The sequence below is a fragment of the Seriola aureovittata genome, chromosome 8, assembly GCF_021018895.1.
Source record: "Seriola aureovittata isolate HTS-2021-v1 ecotype China chromosome 8, ASM2101889v1, whole genome shotgun sequence".
Taxonomy (NCBI): domain Eukaryota; kingdom Metazoa; phylum Chordata; class Actinopteri; order Carangiformes; family Carangidae; genus Seriola; species Seriola aureovittata.
The window spans coordinates 12,847,494-12,873,077 of record NC_079371.1 but is presented as its reverse complement, the minus strand read 5'-3'; the positions used below and the strand labels follow the sequence as shown (position 1 = coordinate 12,873,077).

General features: G+C 41.8%; 2 protein-coding genes across 6 annotated transcripts in view; one reads left to right on the top strand and one right to left on the bottom strand.

The window, feature by feature from the left end:
- The window catches only part of flrt1b (fibronectin leucine rich transmembrane protein 1b), a 35,018-nt gene extending 15,090 nt beyond the window's left edge, over positions 1-19,928 (top strand). For 3 of the 4 annotated variants that reach the window (XM_056382508.1, XM_056382507.1, XM_056382506.1), the window contains exons 2-3: positions 11,901-13,008; positions 15,966-19,928. In XM_056382508.1, coding sequence (XP_056238483.1) covers positions 15,985-18,183 — 2,199 coding nt within the window. In that variant the 5' untranslated portion in view covers positions 11,901-13,008; positions 15,966-15,984 and the 3' untranslated portion in view covers positions 18,184-19,928. Of the gene's footprint in view, positions 1-1,907; positions 1,951-11,900; positions 13,009-15,965 lie in introns of those variants that run through there. The other variant, XM_056382509.1, reaches the window with a different exon arrangement.
- macrod1 (mono-ADP ribosylhydrolase 1) overlaps positions 1-25,584 on the bottom strand; it is a 110,236-nt gene that overhangs the window by 66,411 nt on the left and 18,241 nt on the right. The gene's annotated exons all lie outside the window — the stretch shown is intronic.

Sequence of the window (25,584 nt, the reverse complement as noted above, 5' to 3'; positions counted from 1 at the left end):
CAAAGGCATAAGTGGCAAGTTCAACCTCGCGAGAGTTATTATGACCTATCTAAGAGTGACTTTTGGTGGACTGCTGTGTCTGCACGAGGATGTGTGTGTGTGTGTGTGTGTGTGTGTGTGTGTGTGTGTGTGTGTGTGTGTGTGTGTGTGTGTGTCCGGTCCGTAAATTGCCTATTTGTTGGTACTTCCTGTGCATACCTCATTCAGAGTGAGACACAGAGAGAGAGAGAAAGGGGAAAGAGATGGAGAGAGAGCCGGAAAAACCCTCAATCATATTTAATGGGATTATTTATCCACATACTGTCGTGAGACGGTGTTAATGCATGCTGGGCTGTGTGGAAATGTGTGTTTTCCTGAGAAATAAGGTATATCATAGCATCTCCTGGCACATAATATTGCAGGCAGATGGGTGTGTAGTTTTTTTTTTTTTTTTTTTTTTGTTTGTTTTGTTTTTTTGCTGCAGATAAATTTGCTGCTGTCTTTCAGTGTTAGACTGATACAAAAAGCCAATATTAAAGCTGTTTATGTTTCATTCAGACACTGGCCTGGCCACATCGTGATGTGACGGAGGCTCCTCTCCTACCGCATCTAGTGAATATGTTTTCATAAATATTATTTCTTTATCGCAGATGGTTAAGTAGAGAAATCATTCCAGCATGGTGTGGGAGGATTTTACACACAGCTTCGGGGTTGTCAGTCTGTAAAAACCTGCAATGAAACCTGCCTCACCCTGCCTTAAGGAGCTGCCAACCCACCTAAAAGCTTTCATCTGTGAGAGTTTCACTGGCTTTTCAGTGTCCCATGGCGTAATTGCCATTGCGGAAGGGTTTTTCTGTCCTTCCAAGAATAACATGCTGGGGGAAAACAGTGAGTCATTTTAAATGTGAGTTCCTGTTTGCCATTAAAATGTTCAAATTTTAATTGAAAGACGGGGAATATTTGGTAAGCCACTGCTTCCGTCAGAAAATGTGAACACTCATCATTAAGCCTGCATATTTGTCTAACCCTAATTGGAGGTGAAGCAAGTGGGTGAAGAAGCTGGACTCAAGCTCACAGCACTGTGAATATATTGTCAGCACCCAAGGTTGCAGCTTCCTGAGAGATAATACAGTTTATTTACCGCTTATGCATAAAAATCTGTGTGCTGTCTCTGTAGCCCACAGTGTGAGATCTGACTTTTAATTATTAGCTGCTGTGTTTAAAATAAAGCCGCCAGCATTTTCATTATTCGCACCATATTAATGCACAACACCTCTACTCTGGGTGTCGTGTGTGTGTATGTCCGCCCATCTCTTTCTCATGACTACCTGTCCCTCCCCACTTCTCTCTCATCCCCGCTGCTGCTCTCCCTTTTCACCTCCTCGTTTCCACTCTTTAGTCCGTCCCCACCTCCTCCTCCTCCTCCTCCTCTCCTGCTCTGTTGTCCTCTCTCCAGCAGAGCTCTCTCTCTCTCTCTCTCTCTCTCAAACTCTGGTTTACTCTCTCCTCTGTTGTTCACTCCCTCTTTGGAAACCGGCTTCCTCCGGGGCAAAAACTCCACAGCTCACTTTGTCTCCCTGTCCGCCTCCATCTATGCTCCCCTCTCCCATCCTCTCTCTTTCACTCCTTTTTTCACTTCTTTTTCACCTTCTCTCTCCCTCTGACAATAGATTTCAGGACCCATCTATTGAAAATTCCCATTTGCACTGCTTGCCTCTCAGTAGCTTGCTCTCATCTTATCACCACTGGAGTTTTGTCCTGGCTTTATTTTTCAGAGGAAGGAGAGGAAGGGATATAGAGGGGAAAAAAGGAAACACAGCAAGGAGCACTCCCAACACACACATACGCACACAGATAAGGTAGCAGGAAAGGATTTAATGTAAAAAGCTTATCTATGATTTTCTTGCTTTGCACAGATTCCCTCCCATACACCAGAGCTGAACTGAAATAAACTGAACATACGCATGAAAGGTAGGGCTGAGTGATGATGCTGATGAAATGATATTAGCACTTACGATAAGAAAATTAGAAACTACAACATACGGTTGATAAGCTGCATTGCTTGAAAAAGTACTAATAACCCAATCCCAACAAAATAACAGAACTTGTGTATCAAAAGTCAGACAGTTAGACAGGAGAGAGGATTGCTGCCTGTGAGAAAACCTTTTCAAGTCGGCACAGAAGCGACAGATCAATACTTACAACAAGTTAAATGTAAAGAGCTGTTGAGGAGAAACAAGGCGTCGGCGGTGTGAGGCTTCTTAAAGTGGACGACACAGTCCCGAATTGGCCTAGGCTGACTTTACTTAAGCTCAGACGTATAACACATGTATACTGTTAATGAGGCTGTAAACCTGTTCCAACAAAGGAAGGAGAAGCAGCACAAAAATAACCTGAAGGTGAAGGTGACCCAAAGTTGCAAGTGCTTGCACTCTCACCAGTAATTAGACCCAAACCCAGGAACAAGTAGCAGTAGAGGCTCTCAGGGAAATAAACACTCTTAACAAACTGTAACATTACTTTGTAGTTTCTGCTTGTTAGGACGTATTGCTGAGGTCGTGTAAAATAAAATGAGAGAAAACATATTGAATCTGACATGGACAAAGACAGAAAAAAGAGGGCAAGGAAGACATAAAAAGACAACAAGAAGAAGGGGCAGCAAAGAGATGAAGACACCAAAAAAAGGAGGCAGAAAAACACAGAATTTAAGTAGAAAAAGAAGAATAACAAACAGAAAGAGGTGTTGAAGGAGGATGAATGTCAAAAAAGCAATATGCCAAAACCGTCTAAATAATCTACAGTTGCCACTTAACACCTTCAAGCAGCCTGAAGAAGTCAGCCTACTGTATAAACAAATTCAGAGATAATTGACCTCAACACTATTCTGAGTGAGAGGGGAGAAATGGAGGGAAGCAGGGAGAGACAGAAGCAGAGATTGTACCATGGTGTGAACTGCCATACAAGTGGGAGGTAGTGTTGTCACAGTGCATAATGGTGTTGCTATCATTAACACTGGCTAGAAGAACAAAGAACAGATAGCTGGTGTGTGTGTGTGTGTGTGTGTGTGTGTGTGTGTGTGCGCGTGTGTGTGTGTCAGTGAGAAAGAAAGAAAGTCACTGAAAGTTCACGGGTCAAAAGAGCAAGAAAGTGTGCGTGCATGTAAGAGACACGGTGAGGGTGACTGTCGCTGTTGTGTGTGGAAAAGATCTGGAGAACTTTGTGTGCGTGCGTGTGTGTGTGTGTGTGTGTGTGTGTGTGTGTGTGTGTGACGTCCATTTTAGGAGAGCAGCTGCTGATCGAGACCAGTGGCACACAAACCGTGCAGGCACAGATCTGCGTTACGAAGCCGATAATAACACACTGTTACGATGAAAACACATTTGTTTTGACATTTATGAGCACTGACATTTTTTTTCCTCTCAATGTGAGCAACAATGTTAAGTGCTGTCATTTTCCGTGCGCTTCCTGAAATTCCTGCGCTTATATTTTAAGGGATTTTTAAAAACGAAAACAAAAAATATATAAAAACAACACCACTAAGGAACAAGATTTCACTTTAGATTACATTTTACCACCAAGATAAAACCTCAAAAAAACATGGTTTTGTCACATGAGATGGATCAAATATGTGATGAAAGTGATAAAAACATAGTACATCACTGCCACTTGTGAGCTACTTTACTGCTGTGCTAAAGCAGTGCACTTACATCTCTCTAAATACATTTGTTCCATTTCTGAGTGACTGAGGGGCAGATTAATGCTCACCTTACTGAAGGGGTGTTGTAAGGCTTGTTGTGCATGATTTTTTTTTTTTTTTTTTTGCTCCAAATCTGGATGATGCACTAAGCAGCTCCAGTTTAGGCAGCATGTCTTTACATCCAGTAAAATTATCTGGGACAGCCATCTTGTTTTGACTACAGCCAATCATGGACTTCCACTGTTACCTTTTGCAGAGGAAGCTATTGCTAAGAAAAGGAATAGGTTAGAAATCATTACAAAGGTTGGCAATATTCATATTCTGTAATTCTTTATTGTCCACAAATGACATAAGAAGAGCAAAGCCAACCAGCCACATTCCTCTGTGTCACAGACCTTTACATTCAATCACATTCATTTTGGAAGCGTTCATTCAGCATCCGTCCTCGAAAATGTTATTTATATATACAAACAAATGAGTCGCACAGGTAGATTGAGTGACATGTTTTTTTTCATTACAATGAACGTGGACATCAGTTTATACTGAGTGTGTCCCTCAAACACCGTCCTGCTGCCGTAAGTACTCACTAGAGAACCAGATGTGTAGTAATCCACAACTGAAAATAGTCCCTAAAAATTACTCTATTACCTATTTACTCTACGCCACAGCCACTTAGGGATTTATTAACTGTAAAAAACATACATGAAAAAATGTCCCTTTAATTGTTTGCTCACTGCAAAGACCAGATGAGGAGTCCAAGTAGAAATTAGCAGCAAAATTAAAGCCAACCCCCAGTGTGTGTGTGTGTGTTACAGCCAAGTGTCAAAGAGATGCTAGAAGTGATGAAAAAAAATCAGTGTATTAAGCCTTTCCCTTCCTTCAGATCTTTGCTGATTATCCCTGCTCTGCCGCTTCCCTCATCTCTCTTCTTCTGTGCCCCTCCCTCTCATGCTAAATGGAAGCTGTGTGTAGCTGTGTTAGAAAGCTAGTCACATCCCTCTCACTCTTCTTTTTAGCCTCTCTTAGAGTCTCTCCCTCCCTCTGTTTCATTTCCCACCTCTACCTTTCTCTCCGTCTATCCCTGACACTCTCTCTGTCTTTTTCTCTCCCACTATGCCCCCTCCAGCCTTCGCTCTGTCCACGCCGACACCCTCGGCTGATTCTGCCGGAGTCACGGCCTTCAGAGCCTGACAAGAATTCGGTGCCGTGTGTGTGCGCGTGTGTGTATCTGTGTCTTCAAGCGTAGATGAAATATGAGCTGTTAAATATGAATGCTGGGTTATGTTCTGATGCCATGTAGTCACGTCACTCATGCATGGCGGAGTAGTAAAAATGTGCATGCACATCTACACACAGACACGGCGTTCAGTGTGTATGACAAGTAACTGCAGAGCTTCTGTGGTATTATTCTGCATCACATTTGCTATCCATTTGTCTGTGATACTTGCCACACACACATAAACACAAGCACACAGAGGCAAGGCCCTGGATTCAGGCTTCACTGACTTTAAACCTTGCTCAGTCTGACAGTAATTTCTGCCTCCAAATTACATTCCAATGGCTTCATAAATCTGCTGCCTCCTCCGCCTCCGTCTCTTTACCCCGTCTTCCTGCCTCTGCTTCTCTATCTTCCCTTCTTCTCTGCCGTCCCCCCTCTCTTCCTCTCTCCCTTTTACTCCAGCCTCACTTCATTTTTCCTGTATAAACCTCCGCCCTCCTCCCTCCCTCCCTCCCGCCCTGCCTCTATTTCACCCCCCCCACCCCCACCCCTATCACTTGTTTTCTCGTTTCCCCACACTCCTTCACTCTGGCTCAGTAAATGAGAAACTGGGAGGCAGCGATGGGGAGGTTACGTGTGTGGGGTAGTTAAACAGTCACACTCAGACACACACACACATAAATCCATACAGATACATATGCACACCCACACAAACACAGATGTACACACAGTCACAGATGTGCCCACATATACAAAGAAATGTGTAAATACACACATATATGAGCGCACATCCACAGTCAAACATCATAAACTGCACATTACGCTTTGATTGAAAGACAAGCATTTGTGCTGCCATATATTTGCTGTGCCTCTAAATTGACTTGTGTGCACACACACATACATTTACATCCATACTCATGTGCACACTCTTTGCCATTTTAATGAGAGTGTTCATTTTTCAGATAGTGCCTCTAGGTGAAATAATTGCCAATGTTGGGCCCTGATGGCCGGTCCAAGTGCTCTCAGGCCAGTTGTCTTTATTGGCCATGGTGGGCCGCAAACGCACCCCTCATCTCCCTCACTTCCGTTTTAACGGCTGCTCTGCTACAACCGACACACACACGCGCGATCAAGACACGGGCATAATATGCATGAGCACACAATGTAGACACCAACTTAGGCATTAATACTAAACACACACATACACACGCGCCAAGACAGAGGCCAGCAGAGAACAATAGGGCCGTCTGACAATGGGGCTCAGAGGAATTCTCTCCTCCATATTAATATTCAGCAGAGTGGATGTAGAGAGAGTGTGTGTCAGCAGGGACGCATGCTCATCAACCTCGCTAACACTGGGGTTAGGCAGCCACATGATTACAAAGTACTCAGACTTTGGTCCCCAGCCCCGTAACTATTAATCCCTAGCTCCTACTCCCTCACTTCCTAGCTCCTATACAGCTCCCTATAGTGCATAGACTGAGCACAGTGCCAAGCATCACAGCTGTCACTTTTCTTTGCTTTCTATTTTGCAAATTATTCTGAACAGCCTGATGGAGCAAAGGCTGGATGGCAATGGAAAAGAATTTGCTGCCATCACCCGCTACAGTGTGTCAAATTTATGATAATGCAGCTAGAAGGTCATCTGGAGGAGAATTTGGTAGAAGAAGAGATTTCATTTTTTCCTTGTAACTTTTGATGGAATGGTAAGAAACATTCAATTGTGCACTCCTAGTTTGCTGGTGCTTTAACTAGAGGCTTGTAAGTCTCATTGCCACCATTTCCTCTTGTCAGAACAAAGACGTACGCAGGTAAACACATCTGTAGCAGCACACTCTCCTTTGTACTTCTTACTTCCATTTGTAAATTGTACAAGGTGACAACGCATATATGAATGCTCTGCCCACATTTGTGCACATATGTTACCTCCATCTGTAAATCTGTAACAACATGAATCAACCTCACATATTTGCACATCTGTGAAATTTTCTCAAACAGATGTGTCGCATGAAGAGTGTCCAAAATAAAAAACAGGTATGACATTGTTATACTGCAGTCCTCAGTAGCCCGGAAATCAGATGCAGATATGTTATCTTTACATGTTTGTATGGATATACTGTATATTCACAATAATATTTGTAGTTTGCTCAGTTTTATTATCACCAGCCTCCTCTACTGGTCTCCCCATCAAGCAAAGAAAAAAAGGGAATATCTGATCATTATTCTACAAAGGAAAGAGGAAAACAAAACAACGAGAGCATTTTGGCGGCACAGAAGCCACAGTGAAAGTCACATACTGTAGCGTGCCTGTAGGCTACACAGTTGTCATTGACTGGCTTACAAGAGCAGAGTGATTTCTGTCCCCCTGAGGAATGAGACGTTCTCTGTGCTCCCTGTTATGCAGAAAAAATAAATACACAGCAGAGATGCACAGTGGAGGGTCAGTCAGAAATATTTTTGACCTCAACACTATATGGGTTGTTTGCCCAAAGTGTGGGAACTGCTCTCTTTATTACTGCGTCTATTCCTCACTAATGGTGTGAGAGTTATGAAAAAGTAGTAAGTGATAAAATAGTCAAAACATGTTGTAATTATTTTGTACGGAAATCAAAGTTTTACCTCTTCAAAAGGAAAATACTAAAAGTTTTACACTTCATTATGGAACAACTCTACCTTTCTAAATTAGTGCAGATATTCAATTTGCTTTCATGGAAAAGTTATAAAGTTGAGGGAAAAAAATCACATTTTAGAAGATGGAACCTGTGAATCTTAGGAATATTATAAAATGATTCATCACTTTTGCATTTATTCTTTTATCATTGCCATGAGAGTCGTTGACCTTGACGTTTTTATCTTTGATTATGTAATCTTGTAGTCTGATAGTGCAGTTCTAGTGGACCTTTATAACATTCACTTGTTGACTTCTCATTGATATTAACTACCTACATTTTTCACATGGATTAGAGATTTTTGTTTTCATGTTGGTTGTTATGTGAATGAGTGTGCTGCTTAAACACTTGAAAATATAAATTTTTATACATTTTGGAAGAGTGACCTTTAAAAAACCGCACCTATTAACATCAAGGAGTTGAAAAATTATATGAAACATGCAATAAACTCAAAGGCCACTCAAAGCTCTTTGTGATCCAGTGAAAGACAGCTGGCTACATGTCAAGGTGCATCATCCTTTTGTTGCAGCTCTTTCTTGGAGGTTAGCAGGTATGTTCAGATTTAGGATCAAATCTGACAAATAATAACTGAGATATTTCCTTTGAAAAGTGGTAAAAAATTCTGCAACAATGAACTGTTATGGCTAAAAGAAGCCAGTAACTTTCTCTACCTCTCTCTAACCTTCTGTAAAATCTGACAAACATCATTTTCAGATACTCCCTTCTCCTAAATGACTAGTGTCTAACTTTTGCCTCATAAATCCCTGCTCTGATACATGCTCCCTAATGCTCCCCATTTCCTCCTTCCCCTCTGCATCACACTCCCCCTAGCTAGACTTGCTTCTGAAAATCCATCACAAAAAGTTTTAGGGACAGCCACAACATTACACAGATAGAGCTTCACATATTGATGTCTAATGGGCAATGGCAGTGAGCTGTGGAAACGCTGCTGATATTCAATATTCACATCTTGTCCAATGCAGGCAGACATTTTGCCTGTGGTGTGCAAAGATTAGTGCAGAGTGTAAGGGTGGTTTTGGACCAGGCATTGCAACCAATTAAGGGCTCGTGTTTTAAAACGACAGTTACTGTTATTAAGGGTGACATCTACTGTTAATACATGACTGATGACATCCAATTAAAAAGTCTTCCTTTGAATTATGATTTGACTTCTAAGCCACTTAAAAGCCTTGGCCTCCAAAATACGACTACAAGAGGGTTTCATTATTTTTGAAGTATTACACATCAATCAATGGATTACAAATGAATGGAATGATGATGGGTATAGCACTTCATAATGTTCATACAGCATCAAACATAAAGCTCTCTATACATCTCCACTGTCCTTGAATAGACCATTGTCTTGTTTCTCCTTAAACGCCAATCACAAAGTCGACGTGTTTTGCAAACAATGTCTGTTTAGCATTCTGTCCCTCGTCGAGTTGTTTTCATTACGCATGTTAGGCGCACTCTGCACATATAAATCAGTTTACTATGCCACAAACTGGATATCAGTCTGGAGCCGTTTTATAAAAAGGGCAATTTATCTCACCACACACTGCCCAACTTTATCCCACAGCAACCACATATCTAACCCTCTAAAGGGAACATCCAGTTAAACACAGTCCTTTCTGTTTGTGGAACCAGTTAAAACACCAAACCTAAAAAGAAAACACACACACTTCACTCTGACTTTTTAAATGTCCTTCAAGGATTCATACGAGCGCAGACATCAGCCTGTCCACCAAGTTCTTCCCAGCTACAGCATGTGTTCTTTGAAAATGAAAATGAGGACGGCTTTATTTGTCTCTATTTGTGTTTAAGCAAAGTGCATGATAATTTCCCAGGTGGCTATGTAGTCTACTTACTCTGGGATGAAGTGAACAGGCGAATGTGAGCAGCGGAGCAGTTAATGGCCTTGATGAATCTGTCTCTGTACACTCAGTATGCCTGATGAAAACCTTATATTTCTAAAGCCAGTGTTCACTAGGGGTTTGATTCTGCACACAAGATACAGGCACTTAGCACGTGGTGGTTAATGAAAGCTCCAAAGTTTTGTGTGAAGAAAAAAAACAAAAAAACAAAAAAAAAACAGATATAAAACATGGAGTTACCTTAATGGGAGGTTTGTGTCCGTTGGGAGCTTAGTGTTGCGCATATGCAGCGTTGACCTTCAGGAATATTTTCACGAGGTACTTAATTTTAAAAGGTATAACCGTTCTGATGGGGATAATTATTTAGTTCGTGCTTTTTAGTATTCCATACTGTGCCAGCGTTGAAGACCAACATTACATCTTGGTGCCATTTAAAGAAAGCTGGTATAAAAAAAAAAAAACTAAGACGAGAAATCATTTCATTTATGCACACCCTTACAAGCAGATTTTTTATTTATTTTAGCAATAAAAACACACAAGCTGCTGTGCCAATATTTGAATATTTTTGCAGTAAAGTATACAAGTTGAAGTTGTAAGGTAATAAACGTGACTGATATGTGTGATTACTGAACTATTCTGGCAATAATAAATTCCTTGCAATTAAAACCCTACAACTTGGTTTGAATTAATATTAGAGAGTAGAGATTGGCTCTAAACTGAGAGGCTTTTTAAATACTTGGATACACGAGTGAAAACTTGAGTCCTTTCTTGCAATGTAAGACAGTTCATTTAAACAAATGAAGTGACTTTACTGACCCCAAAGCCCATGACACAAATTCAATCGGTAAACAAATCCGAACAGTTCATTCCAGAGATAATGATCCTTTGGAGAAATAGAGGGATTGTCAGCCTAGAGGAAGGCTTTAGTCACTGTTTCTTCTAACCTCTTGAAAAAGAAGTCATCTAACTTGACACAGCACTCACTGTGAGATCATTGTAGGTGTCACATAATAATTCATAGCATCGGAAAAAATGTATCTTGTGTATCTATCTATAGAAATTGTGCTGAATTGTTTGAAGTTATGAAACACTATTCTTTGGTTTAAAGTTTACCATGCTGTATGATGTGTTCAGCCGGTGATGCAGACACACAAGTGGGTGGTGATGAGCAGGAAATGTTGAGAACCCCTGCAGTAAGAAATGCTATATCTGACAGTTTCAGTTTAATCCTCCCCCTAAACTTGAGAAGTTAATAAAGTGACCCCAGACCAACACAATGGACGATTTTTTACGCATCTTCATCATGCTGTTCAGTAGCTCTGTTTCAAGTACACACTACTTGTCAAAAGAATGCCTCAATTTTTCCAGTTGTTATTTAAATTTACATAATTCAGAGTCTCAATGTTTCTGAAATTAAAGGATTGAACAAACAAGCAGTTGGAGATTTTAAAAAGAAGAAATCTTGTTGTTGAACTAAATTTCATCTAATTTTTTCGACTCATCCAGCAGGCAAACACACTCGAGACGTTCTTTCTGTAATGAAAATATCAGAAAGTTCATCCCAGATCTGTTGCAGAAGTTCCCAAGAATGTGTTGCTGTTGTAGTTTGCTTTGCTTTCACCTTCTGTTCAGTTCATCCCAAACCAGCTCCATGAGGTTTAAGTCTGGAGGCTGTGCTGTGCTGTCTGGTTCTTTTCTTCTAATGTTTTGGGTCATTATCTTGCTGTACGATGAACCCGACCAACTAGACTGTCTTTCTTTTGTACTTTTCTCTCATCATTCTGATAGCAACATACAGCACTACTTCCTGCAGTATAATATTGTCCCAATAATGAATCAGAGTGTGTAGTACCACAGTCTGTTCCATCACTCCTCTGTACAGGCAAAAGGCTTCATTTACTTCCTTTTCTGCAGGAAAGATGTAAGTTAACAAATCTCTTGATCCTGGAAAATGTTTTTGGTGACCAAAACTTTTTTTCACCTTTGGACATTTACCACTTACCTTTACACCATTTTAAGGTGATTCATTGTACTTGAACTGCTGAAATTTAAATAAAACTGGAAAAATGGGTGGCTTTCTAAAACTTTTCACCAGTAGCATATTTACTAAGCCATGCTTACAGTTTGTCCAATTACATGTTAAATTGTGAAACAATTACGGAAAGCATTTTCATTATAGTAAAGTAGTCCTACTAGATTTTAACAGTGAGGTAAAAACAGCCATCATCAAATTATCAGCTAAAACTGAGCAGAAAAAAAATCCATCCAATACGTGCCAGCAATTTAATAATCAACAATATGTTTCCACTTCATACACCAACTGATTCCAATAACAAATCTATTACTTTTAGTTGACAACATACAGCCAAATTGTAGAGTGTATTTTTTACTAAATCGCAGAAATCCTTTCCAAATCCCAAATGAAAATTCTAAGACTGTGCTTGTCTGCTCTCTCTTTTCAGGTTGGTGCTGACTAACACTCAGCCTGCTATCCTGCTGAAGCGAACGCCACTGAGATCTACCTTTAGGATAACAGACGGCAGTCCATTTCTTCTAACCTGTGGGGGAACCTTTCACACTGCGCCACGTGACTGGCCAGCACTGCGCTCCTTAGAGTGGATTTCATACAGTACACACTGTCATCTGGCTTTGCTGCCTCTGGAGATGATCTGTGTGTACTGAAAAGGAAGCGATCAAACGTTTAGCAGAGGAGCGAGAGGCTGAAACTGAGAGGGAATCCAAATCTTACAGCCTGTAGTCTGTACCAGGTCAACTTGTCCATCACAGCCTCCAAACGTGCTCATTACCATCACTGAGCTGTGAAATTTATGTTCTAATAATTGTTAGAATACAACCAGTAATAACAGATCAGATTTTCCTGAGGACTTTCTGCTGGATTTTTCTGAGCTGTGGAAATCCTACTGATTGTCAGCCCACTGCTCGTTAATTAAGACCGCTACCTGGCAATTCAAAGCAAGTGTAGCACAGCACAGGACTATTTTTGCATGACCCACTGCTTGCATGAATATCCAGGATTGCTTTTGACTTCCAAGAAGGACCCTTGAGCCCTCAACCATCTTCTGACTGTTTGCCAAACTGTAGCAGTTGGGTGTGGGGGGGTTGTTTCAGAATTAGGCCTCTGGACACTCATTGAAGATGACTTGAGTTGGCAGGCCTAAAAGCCCCTTACCCAGAGAGAGAGAGAAAGAGAGAGAGAGAGAGAGCTTGGCAGCAGGACACACAGGCACACACACACGACGCACAAATGTGGGTGCCGAGGCGGCTTTGAGCCATGCTGGTGTTGCTACTCGTGGAGCCCTGGAGTACAGGCTATCATCATCCCTATCATCATTCACCCAAGCTGAGGAAGATTCAACGGCCCCAAGGAACAAGGCTACACTTCTGAACGATTCAAAGACGACTGGGAAACTGTGCTTACACACACACACACAGAGATCCACAGCGGCATCCTCAATCACACATATAGACACACTAATACTCCTCCCCACAAATCCTTGATCCAGGAAAAACAAAGCTGCGGCGGACGTGAAAGGCACAGAGACTGAACAGGTTAGCAAGCCCTCAGAAGTCGCACCCTGGGTCGATCAGACCTGATCACACACACAAACACACATGCTTATTTCCCACATTCACCGCAACACTACACTTACATCTTGCTTTCAGCAACATGAAAGGAAAAAAAAATAAACACACACTGGCTCTGTGCTCCGACAAAGCCTTTTATTTCAAACCATGATTGAAATGTTAGGGGGGAAAATGTGAGGTGGGAAAAAAAACAAGATGCCACAAAGGGAAAGGAAGGCGAATGCGGAGGCGAGAAAGCTGAGGCCGAGAGGGAATGAGAAAGAGAGGTGTGGGGGGTCTGCTGCATCTAAATGAAAAAGAGAAACTAAGCCGCCGTGGAGGAGAGGGGAGGAGAGGAGAGGAGAGGAGAGGAGGAGAGGAGAGGAGAGGAGAGGAGGAGAGGAGAGGAGAGGAGAGGAGAGGAGAGGAGAGGAGAGGAGGAGAGGAGAGGAGAGGAGGAGAGGAGAGGAGAGGAGGAGAAGAGAGGAGAGGAGAGGAGAGGAGGAGAGGAGAGGAGAGGAGAGGAGGAGAGAGGAGGAGAGGAGAGGAGAGGAGGAGAGAGGAGGAGAGGAGAGGAGAGGAGGAGCTGATTGATCCAATCTCAGTGTGAAGGAATCAAGGAACGACTGGAGAGGAAACAATAAAAGAGGATTAGAAAAGAGAGAGACAGGGGAGGAGAGTTGGAGGATGACAGCACGGACACTTCTGTAAACAAATCTGTGAGTGGATATAATGAAAGATTATGAAGGAGAGGAGGTGATGGTGGGCGGATGGGAGAGGTAGATGGCGTGTCAGACAAAGATGCAGAGAGAGGAGGAGAGAGAGCAACAGTTGGAAAGAGTGAGAGAACGAGCCGGGGAGAGGAGAAGACAGAAAATCTAAGGATCGTTAAGAGGACGTGTCAATAGGAAACCCTGGCATGTAGGCAAAAACACACATAAAGGTTTGTGCCAAGACGATATTTATGAAAAGGAAGCGGGGAAAGTGTGGCACGGAAGCATATGCTAGTTGATATTCATTAGTATTCCCAGTGCACGCTCTGCTCCTACCTTGACACTCCCTCTTGTGTGCATGTGTTCCTCTCCCTTACTTTTTCTGTCTCTCAAATGCTGGAAATGCTTAGAAATAGTCCCAATTTAAGCTAAAAAAAATACCATTAAGAATAGAGGAAAATTCTGGGTCTGTGCTGAATTGTGCGGCACACACTCTTTTTCACCGTTATATATCAAATACCACGCGTGTGAAGCTGAGAGAGGAGCTGGCTGTACAACACACACACACACCTAGATGCACACACAAGCATGTACAGGTAAACTAAGCGTAGCTATTTTTACACACATCTTTCAGAAAAATAACCCAAAACAAAACCCGACCAATCTTTGGAACCATTGTTTTTTGCTGCAAACTCAGCTGACTGAGTCTCCACTGTCAGGAACTCATTTCCCCTCTCCTCCTCTGACTGACTGTCCAACTCTCCATCTGTCTCCTCGCCTCCATCCCTCTCCCTCTTCCCCCCCCCCTCCCTCCATCTCTTCTATTGTTGCCATCTCTTGTTTGCTTTGCATGGATTTTGACTGCAGCCAAGGGGCAATTTTGCATCTAGCACTGAGTTCACATACGAACACACATACACTTGCGTGCGTGTACAGAAGGGGGAAAGAAAAAAAAAAAACACTTGCCTTTAGAGGATTTGTTTATCAAATGTGCTGTCAAATCATGTCAGGCATTTCATGTCAGGGCACATTTTCCAGCCTCAGGCTACCCAAAAGAAAGGACTCAAACAAGAATGTGCCACAATGTAATTTCCACAACTTCCACTACTGTATATTATTCATATTCTATAAATAAGTGTGCTGTGAATGTGAGTGCACACAGATCATGTTATCTGAATTGTAAATTTATGTTATTGATGTTGGTGTCAGGGATTCGCTAGGAGACAAGTCATAAAACATCGACCAAGGAACATATTAATGTTGCAGAAAAATGCTTCTCTGTAAAACATCTCACTAAAACATTTCTGGGGATTTCAGGACCACTTTCTTGAATAATTTATAGAAATTTCACGAACAATAACAACCAGGAAGAAAACATGCATTATACATGTCAGCTTGTACTGAGACTCTGTTCTGTTTGTGAACGCTTTGTGCTCCGTATGTTTACTTATATGCATGTGCATTTCTCAGTGTGTGCTTTGGTCATAACCTCAAACAGACGGCTTGTGTTTGTGAACACACAGTCAGGAACCTGTGAATGTCTGCTTTTCCATTTCTCCATTCACATGTATTCTCTTTAGAATTTCATTTGAGGGTTAGATGTAGTGCAGTCACAGGTTTAGTACGTCTGTTGTCTTCAAAGCAATCATCAGCACTGTGGGCAATTAATCGGATTTCTTTGTGCCCGATCTGGTCTCCATTTTAGTTCCATGTCACTCACTCACTGCATTTCAGTTAATCTCCGCGGAAAAAAAAATTTTCCTCACTTATTTTCACTCCATGCAACTGTCACTGTCCAATTTTCTCCATCTCTGTTGTCCCTTTGCCTTTTCTGATTCTTGTAATCTTTCTTGCCCACTCACACGCTCTACGCCTCTAAATGTCCATTTGTCTTCTGCTTGGTTGCTCTGACCCATATAATAGTGGATAGGCCTTCTGAATTACGTCTGACTTTTCAATCCACAAATCTTCTCCACTTTAGAGATAAAAATAACTTAACTTTTAAGGGCAGTTGGAAAATGCAGCACTTTAGTCAAACTGTTTTAGATAAAGAGGTTAACTGTGTGGTTTGTCTCGCACTATATTTATCTAAAACTAATGTCATTTTGCCAACAACTCTTACTACTTCCTCCTTTGAGTGTAATGAGTTACTCCTCCTTTGATTTTAGAATCGGTAAATTACAATCCTTGTACTTGTTTTAATCCTGTTTCCCATTTCTTCTCTTTCAGTCAGGAGCTGTGTACCAACATGGCAGCTGAGAGTCTTGCTGAGCTCCGCGATTGGCTCTTTCTGCTCCTCCTGTGCCTCACGTTACTGGCTGAGGTGCTGGAACTGGCGGCAGCGGCAATTGCCATGGAGACAGGCGAAGGAGATGAGGGCATTGTTTGTCCCTCAGTGTGCCGCTGTGATGAGGGTTTTGTCTACTGCAACGACCGTGGCCTCAGCTTAATTCCTCCACTACCGTTAACGGCTGCCATCCTCTACTTGCAGAGCAACCGGCTGAGTAACGCCGGGCTGCCTCCCTCACTGGAACGCAGCACCTCCATACGAGTGATTTACCTGTATGCCAACCAGTTGGATGAATTCCCTATACACCTCCCGCCGTCGTTACGGGAGCTCCATTTGCAGGATAATAATATACGAACGTTACCGCGGTCAGCTCTGGCCAAGTTACCATTACTAGAACGTTTACACCTGGATGATAACTCTATATCCACAGTTAGCATCCAGGAGAGAGCTTTTTCTGGGACTCCACGGCTTCGACTGCTGTTTCTGTCTCGGAACCACCTGTCAAGCATCCCGGCAGGCTTGCCAGCTTCCTTGGAAGAGTTGCGACTGGACGACAACAGGATCAGCACCATCCCCACACATGCCTTCCGGGGGCTCTCCTCGCTGCGACGCTTGGTCCTGGATGGGAACCTGTTGGCAAACACACGCATTGCAGACGACACCTTTTCTCGTCTCTCCAACCTGACTGAGCTGTCACTGGTGAGGAATGCCCTGCAGTCACCACCTGTCAACCTGCCTTCGGCTCACCTGGTACGACTCCATTTGCAAGACAACGGAATGACCCACATACCAAGGGGTGCGCTGGATGGGATGCGGCGGCTACAGAGGCTGGACCTGTCAGGGAACAATCTGACCAGTCTCCCCCGAGGACTTATGAAGGACACAGAAAGCCTGGAGATGCTACTTTTGCGAGGAAACCCCTGGTACTGCGGCTGTAACCTTCGCTGGCTACACGCCTGGCTTCACGGCCGGGGGGCAGCAGTGACGGTCAGAGGTCTGACCTGTCAGGGGCCCGAGCCTGTAAGGGGCCAGATCCTAAGAGACCTAACCTCCCTCATGGAGCAGTGCGAAGGCCCCCCTGCAGGTCCCAGTGCTGGAGTCGGGGTAAACCCAGCAGAAAAAGATGGAGGAGGTGAAGATGGTGTTGGAGGGGGCCAGGCAGTGGCTTCAGTGCCCCATGGCAGCACCACCACTACCTCTCTCTTGGTCCCCACACAAGGTTCCCTGTTTACCCTGCGAGCCAAGCGGCCGGGCCTTGTTATGCCTCTGCCTCCCAGTGAAGGAGGACAGGTATCTGGAGAGGCCTTGGAGCTGACTGTAAAACCTCTCTCTTCGGACAGTGTATTGGTCAGTTGGCTGTGCCCACAGCCGGCACCCTCCTTCCGCCTGTCATGGCTGAGGTTGGGTAGCAGTGCAGCTCTTGGTTCAATAACAGAGACTTTGGTTCCTGGAGAGAGGAGACAGTACCTCCTTACCCAGCTCACCCCACGTTCACATTACCTCATCTGTCTGTTGCCACTACGACAGGAGCCCTCCTTTGGGGGTTCCAGCATGGGTTCATCTCGAGCTAGTAGCATGGACACGGACAGTAAAGACTCGGCCCCGGCCTGTGCTCAGATAGAGACTGGAGAGGCTCTGGTCAGCTCAGGAGGGGAGGGGTCAGATAAAGAGGGACAGGACTCAGAGCTAACAGCCCTGCCATTGGCTGGGATCATAGGGGGTGCCACAGCATTGGTAAGCCTGCTGTTAATATTTGGCATCTTCTGCTGGTATGGACAGAGAGCAGGTTACATGTCCGGGGACTCAGGCTCATACAGCAGGGGTCGGGGTGGAAAACATTATGATGACTATGTAGAGTCAGGCACCAAGAAAGACACTTCCATCTTAGAGATCAGGGCCCCTCCTGCAGGGTTTCAGATGACTGCTATGGCCCATCAGCCACTGCAGCCGAAGCTGGAGGATGTCACCTACATCCACACCATTTTCCCCTCCTCTTCCTCTTCTTCCCAAGCTAACGGGACCTACCGGAGCAGCCACGGAGCGGGCAGCCTCAACGGCACCATCCTCAGCCAAACCAGCCACCATCATGTCACTTATGGCACCAACCGTGGCTACAGAGAGGGTGGCATTCCCGACATAGATTATGCCTACACGTGATGATACAGGGACACACTCCCTGAGCCATGAAAGCCAGACGTCATTTCTAAGGATGACGACCCTTGGCTAGTGGCTATTTTGTCCTTGGTTTCCAAAGTACCCTCTGTGCCTCTGCTGGTTCAATTCTGATTGGTTTGCTAAGTAGAAAAGACTGATTTCAGCTTTATTGATTGGACATTGCTATTGAGTGACAGAAGTTACAGTCCTACTATACTCTGCTACTGTATACGACATTATACAGTGGGCCCTTCTTTCGGCGCTACTTATAGTTATAAATGGTTACGTTTTCTCTTTTGGATATCTCAGTGTCTTTCAAACCTACTGTTCTTCTCAGCTCATAATAATACACAGTAACTTATTTGAGGTTGATATACTAGGCTTAGCTGATTTAGTGGGAGATATATTTATAATATGAGGAAAAGGCACTTGATGTGTATAGAGATAGCGCTCATATCTTCCTACCAACTGTAAGCTCTGTGCTGTATAGATAAAAAGGATGACGGGGGGAGAAATCAATGGCTGTTATAACCCACAGATGACAATGCATCATGGTTGACATGAAAAGATGTGTTCCTAGCCCCCTTCCTTTCCTCTGGTTTACTCCCCTCCTTTTTAATTTTTCCTCCTTTCCACCTCTTTTTTTTGGCTGAGGCTCTTTCCTTTTATTTCTCTCATGTCTTTTGTGGTGCCGTGAGCAGAGGACGACTTTGTTCTCGTCAAGGGAGCTGACAGCAGTGATAACAGTTCTGACAGAGACGGGAGACACAAACCACAGCATGAGGAGACTAATGAGAGGGAGAGAGAGAGAGCGAGAGAGTGGGGTGTGATGAATAGATGGATGGATGGGGGGGAGAACATAAAAGAAGACAAGGGGAGAGAAAGAAGGGTGCTGTTTTGGGCATAGAGATGCTGAGAGGTGTGTTGGCTTAAGGCAGAGTGCAAGGACAGAAAAGGAGAGAAAAAAGGAAGATAAGTGAAAAAAGGGCGTGTGACAAATGCAGCGGCAGGAGGTAAAAAAGCAGACAAAAGGAGAAGATGGGGGATCGAGAAGAGTGTGGGCGGGGTAAAGAAGAGGGGTGACAATTGGAGTAATGTAACATCTTCATCCAAAAAAATGGCTCAAGTTTTACCCACAGTGTATCCATTACTGCACTCTGCAAATAACCGAGTGATAACAGGCACCAGACTTCCTTCAAAGATTGTGATCATTACAAGTGAAAGACTTACAGAAAAGAACAACACAAGGAGAAGAGGCATGGCAAGACAATCAGAGAAACACATTTAAAAAAAAAGTCAAATGACTAGCCTGACAAAAACAGCTATTTAAAAAATCTCCCTCTCAAAATTTAGAAAAAGCTGCTGCATGTACCCAGTTTCTATTGTGGTCTGGTCTCATTACTAAATTACCTTTGCAAATGAAGAGAGAGAAACTTAATCATACATCCTATAATAGTAACCCCATTATGTTCTAGTGGCTGGTTAAATTTCTTTTCAATGAAAATTTCAATAAAATGCTGTAGCAGCTTATCTTTTGGTGGAAGTCAGAACTATTGTGGTCAAATTACTGTTTACTAAAATTCCCTCATAACAAACTATCTTTTCAATGTTATTAAGAAATTTCTAACTGTTTTTATTGGTATTAAAGGAAAAGGTTCAAATACAGGAGGGTGTGAGTGAGTAATGTGGATAAAAATATCTATCACAGTATGTGTCATTTTATATTGTGATGTTCATATATATATATATATATAATATATATATATATATATAATATATATATATATATATATATATTGGAATAAATTAAGTGGGATATATTGATTGGGTAACTGATTATAGATAAAATTTCCAGACAGGATTGTGCGTGTTTAATTCAGTAAATTTAAACCCTGACAAATTTTAGTACTTCATCACATTGATGCAAACATCATATGAAAATCCAGTGTTGCCATAAAGTAGTTGTGCTTGATTGTTTGTGACACAGGGGCCTCATAAAATCAGAAACATTGAAGTGAGAGCTTCCACGGTATAAACAGTACAGCAAAATATCTGACAAAGTAGTAGAGCAGAACCGATTAGTTGGTTATATGAATTGATAGAAATTCAATCTGCAACAATTTTGATAATTAATCGTTGTACTATGGTTAAAAAATGCAAAATGTCTCCTCGTTACAGCTTCCTTATTGAGAGTATTTGCCGCTTTCCTTAGTTTTATGTGATAGTAAACTGAGTTTTTTACTCTTAGTCAGATTAAACAAGCAATTTAAAGATCTCACCCAGGGCAAGAAATTGTGATATTTAAATTATGACACTTTTCACAATTTCTTGACATTTTATAGACCAAGTAATTCTTCAACAAATTCAAAAAATAAATGAACTGATCTTGAAAATAATTAGTTTCAGCCCCACAAAATTGGATCATTTCATGGTTTCCCACTCTATAAAAGGATATTTAATTTTTTTATATTTTAAATTTAAGTCAAAGTTAAATGTAAGACGTACTTAAAACAACTGAGATTTCAAACTTGATCTGATGCATTCTGGTAGATGAGGTACATTAGCTGACTCTGGTCGTCCAGTTTTATAGGCCTTAGCACAGACACAGTTCTGTTAAGAGGGATCGCAGCCTGACCACTACACTGTGCAGTTCGACACAAACACACAAACCAACCATACGGCACCTGCTTTCTGACTGCCTCTCACTGACCCCGCTAATATACTTTAAGTGAAGAGGAACTTCAAAGGAAAACACTCACAAACAGCCAGAGATTTATAGAGAAAGAGGAAAGGGTAGAGAGAGAAAAATAAAGAGTGAGGCTGTAGAGGATGGAGGATGGGGAGGCGTGATTTAGATAGAGCCTGCAAGTGTTGAAACCCATTCTTACTTTCAGTAGCTCTCTTTCTCTTTTCCAGCCTGTGTTACTGTGCACCGGTAATATTGGAAGCTCTGATGTGAGTTTTTTTTATTATTTATGTCTGCATTTGTTTTTCTTTTTTTTTTTGTTTTTTTTTTTAAAGAGCACTGAAGCTTCCTTTCATTCTGTGTAGAAATCCTTTTCCTTTAAAAATGTCACCCTCAGATGTGATAATGAAAACACTCTTATGTATAAACATAAAAATGGGTGCAAAACGCTATTCCGTTTATTGGTCTGTCGTCTTTTTTTCTACGCAGATGAATAAAGACTTCTAAAGGGAAAAGCAGTTTCATGGCTTCTGTGTGTGTGTGTGTGTGTGTGTGTGTGTGTGTGTGTGTGTCTGTGTGTGTGTGTGTGTGTCTGTGTGTGTGTCTGTGTGTGTGTGGGGTTCATTAAATCAGAAACAAAGGCTGGATTTATCAAATAATACACTGGGATGTCTTTAAAAAAATAAAAATCAATGGGAAGCTCAAATTATTAATATGATTTATGACGAGATGGAGCGGCCCTCGTTAAATCACACACACTGGATGAATACATCAGCTGCTGCATGCTCCAATTCAGTTTGGTAGAATCTGCCAGCCAAAAGCAGACACATGTGATTTTATCCTGAGATGTGTATGTGTGTGTGTGTGTGTGTGTGTGTGTGTGTGTGTATGTCTGCATGTATTTATTCTGTGCTTCTGTGTTTGGGTGGATACATGCTTCTCATTCTAAGTGAGTGCTAATGCTTGTGTAAGCATGGATCAATATAACGAACGGGGGAGTGTATAAGTGTCCATCTTGGAGTAACTGCTTGTGATGGGTGTTTGTGAAGTAGAGGCAAATATACTGTATATGTATATAAAAGTGGTTTGTCGTACAGTGTGTACTGTCTATGTCTGAGGGATGATAAAGAGATAAGGACGGAGAACACACTTCATATGAATATCCATCTGAAGGTAACATACTGTGAATGTGATGCAGCTGTATCTCCACATCTGAGCTCTTAACAGCAATGCCCTGAGTTTTCATCAGTCATTATGGAGGCCTTTCACTGTATGTCCATTATCAGCTTCTAACCCTCCATCTTAATTATTCTTACTCGCATTACTCCCAACAGAAAGATGTATACTCAGAGACTCAAGTCCATACAGTACCTGCTGAGTCTGAATTTTATTTCTGTTCAGTATCAAATGGAACCAAAGTGGATCTTTTTTTCAGATATGCTTCCATCAAGTTAAATCTACTAGTGCACCATCTATTCAGGAATTAAATATTGTACTCAGAAGAAAGAAATGTACTTAAATCATTGATTAAAACTCTGTACCTGTATGATTATGACTAGTGCTTTTATCTAACCCAGAGACATCAGCCTCAGCTCTCAATAGGATGGTCAACCTTTTTTTATAAAATGTGATCGACTTACACAAATCAGACGTTCACAATATGTCCTTCTTTCCTTTTAAATGGTCTCCCTCAGGTTTTGCCCATTTAGGTATTTTGTTACCTCATCATTTCATCAGTTGCCATCCACTAATCAGAAGGTCATGGTTCAATCCCCAGCTCCTCTAGTCCGCATGTCAACGTGTCGTTGGGCAAAATGACGAACCCCAAATTCCCCCAGGTGACTGTTCCATCATTGTGTATGGGTATGTTGTATGAATGCGAGTGTGAATGGGTGAATGTGGCATGTATTATAAAGCGTTTTGAGTGGTCTCTAAGACCAGAAAAGTGCTATATAAGTGCAGTCCATTTACCATTTATCTATTTACTTGCCTCAGCTCCTCTACAGTGAGTAAGCGTGGCCCTAGACTAAAATGGCAGTGATGCAGCTGCCAGGTTCTAAGGGTGGCTTAGATGTGCCAAATACTCCAGTATACCAGCTGTGTGCCCACTTGAGGTTTATATCTTAATGGGTAAAGAACAAAGCCTCCTCTGTTTGGCTGGACATTGAATCATCATTATTGAACTGCAGATTATGAAATTCACAATTTTTTAAGAATTTGAAGAATATATGATAACAATCCGATAACAACCAATGCTCTGAAGGCATGGTGATCAGTCCACCATCTGGAGAGGAGGTTCAAATTAACATTTACACCAATGTTTAACAATCCTGAATTTTTGCCAAGAATGTTGGATCTGAGCTTCCAGCAATGGGATAACAAATATATAACCAAATTAGGAGACTTATTCTCAGATAATAGTCTAATTTCATCTGAAATAACTGATAAAGAAATACCAACTCCCAAAACAAGACTTTTTTTCATTTCTTGCAAATAATTATTTAGGGTACGACCCCTACAGATCACCTTGAGATTTCTAAGAGGTGTCTCTTAGTTCGTTCTATGATGTTATTAATGGGATGTCTCCTACTAACACAGAGGATTAAAGGTCCATGGGAGAAGGAACTGTCAATGACTTTTGATGAGGAGACATGGGAGGATATTCAGAGTTGCACCAAAAAAGATCTCAAAAGAGAAATCCATCTGTGCTTGACCAAAACCAATCCAGTTTAGAATTATACATAGAATGCATACATCCCCTAATCGTAGGCGTTGTTTTAACCTCTCACTTTCTCCTCTGTGTCTCAAATGCAAAACCAAAATAGCCGTTGTCTATGGTCAGTAAATTACATAAGTACTGGTCTAAAACATTTGTGAAATTGAAAAAGATAATTGACAAAGATTTAAAAATGGATCTAATGTGTTTGATTTTAGGTAAAATATGGGAATTTGGGAAAAAATATATCATGACAGTGAACCAGTGGAGCAGTGATGAGGGACATTATGTTAAGGTTTGGTGTAAAGTTATATTTAAGCTGGTTCCTTTGACACATAGTAAGTATTATACGTACAAAAGCAGATCAGTTCAACAGTCTGGCAGCCCTGTCTGCATTATCTGGAACCTGATTTTTACAAGAAGTCTCCTGAATCTGAATTATGTAACCTGTGATTTACCTGCAACAGACTATTTCCTGTATATGTTAGTTGAGAGCTGTTTATGTTACTATTGTTTATATGTTTGTTTTATTATTATTATTTTAGTGGAAAATAACAAAATCCAGTGAATGTATTAGAAATTTTAAGAAATTGTATATATATATATATATATATATATATATATATATAGATCAAAACACGTTCAAGATATCAAATACATGTCATGCATACAAGCACAACAGCACAAGCAACACAAGCACATCGCCTTCTAATGCAATGCATTTTTGAAGACTTGGCCTCTATGTCTTTAACAAATTGATCTCAACTCACTGATGTGCGATAAAATGGTCAGCTGCGTTATGAACGCCATGCTCAGTTTCTCCACCACAGTGCTGTCAAGAGTGATGTAAATCTGCACTGCATAGTAAAATGTCTTCCAGTGTTTGCATGCATTAGAAGCTCCCGTAGCAAAAGGTCAATATATTCCTATAAATGCATGCATTTGGCAAATGTATGTATGCATATACACATCTCCCCAGCTATGAACAATCAACAGAATATATTTCAGCAATGCCATGTTTTCGCACTTATCGTTTTTCTACAAATGTTCCCACAAATTTCAGGTATTTACTGAAGGCAAACTAAAAATTAGACAGCACTGTAGGACTGACGGCAGGTTCATGTGTCTTTCCCGAAGCAGACTGAACTCACAGCAGTCAAGTGCACAGTGGAGGAAGACATAAACAGATGCAATATACAGACATGGGAGCTCAGGGACTTACTCACTTGAAATAACACAATAAAATAGGTACACTGTTCATAAACATCAACACACGTACAATCAGTCAAAAAGTTCAAACACACATACTCGTGCGCAAACAAATCACGGCTAAACTTGAAATAATATTACAAATATACAGATACAGATTTATAAACCTCTAACCCCAACCCTCACTTCAGCTGTAAATCCAACTCAAGACAAACATATACATGAATTCTGAATTAATTTTAAAAGTCACTGTTGTCTGACACACACCTGTGCACCTTTGAGTGACAGGGGACTTGTGGTCCCGAAGGACCTCGATGGAGCTAGATAACAAGCACTGACATGTTTCTCCTCAGACAGACACACTGCGAGAAACCAGTGAAATACCTCAGAGGTATGAAGTGATCCAACAACAACAACAACAACAACAGCTACAACAGCTACAAAACATTAAGCTGTGGTGGTCTGGGTTCCTTTGTAGCAATGGATGGAGAGGACGTCACTGGAATAAACAAGACAGAGAGCAAACTAAGACTGCCTCCAGGGGATTATAACAACACCAACTGTATGAATTAGGCTGTCTATCAGAGAGATAGCCACTTTGGTGGTACTGCAAGAAGCCTCTTGTGAAAGGGAAGAAAAAAAAATCTTCCAAAAGAACTTCTGCCATAACCACACTGAAAGCATGTACAAAAAGATAACTAAATTTTCCTTGTACTGCAATAGTCCCCTATTCCATTTCCCAGCCTTGTGTGTTTTATCTTTTAATTTGTTTAATTATGAGCCTGTATACCAC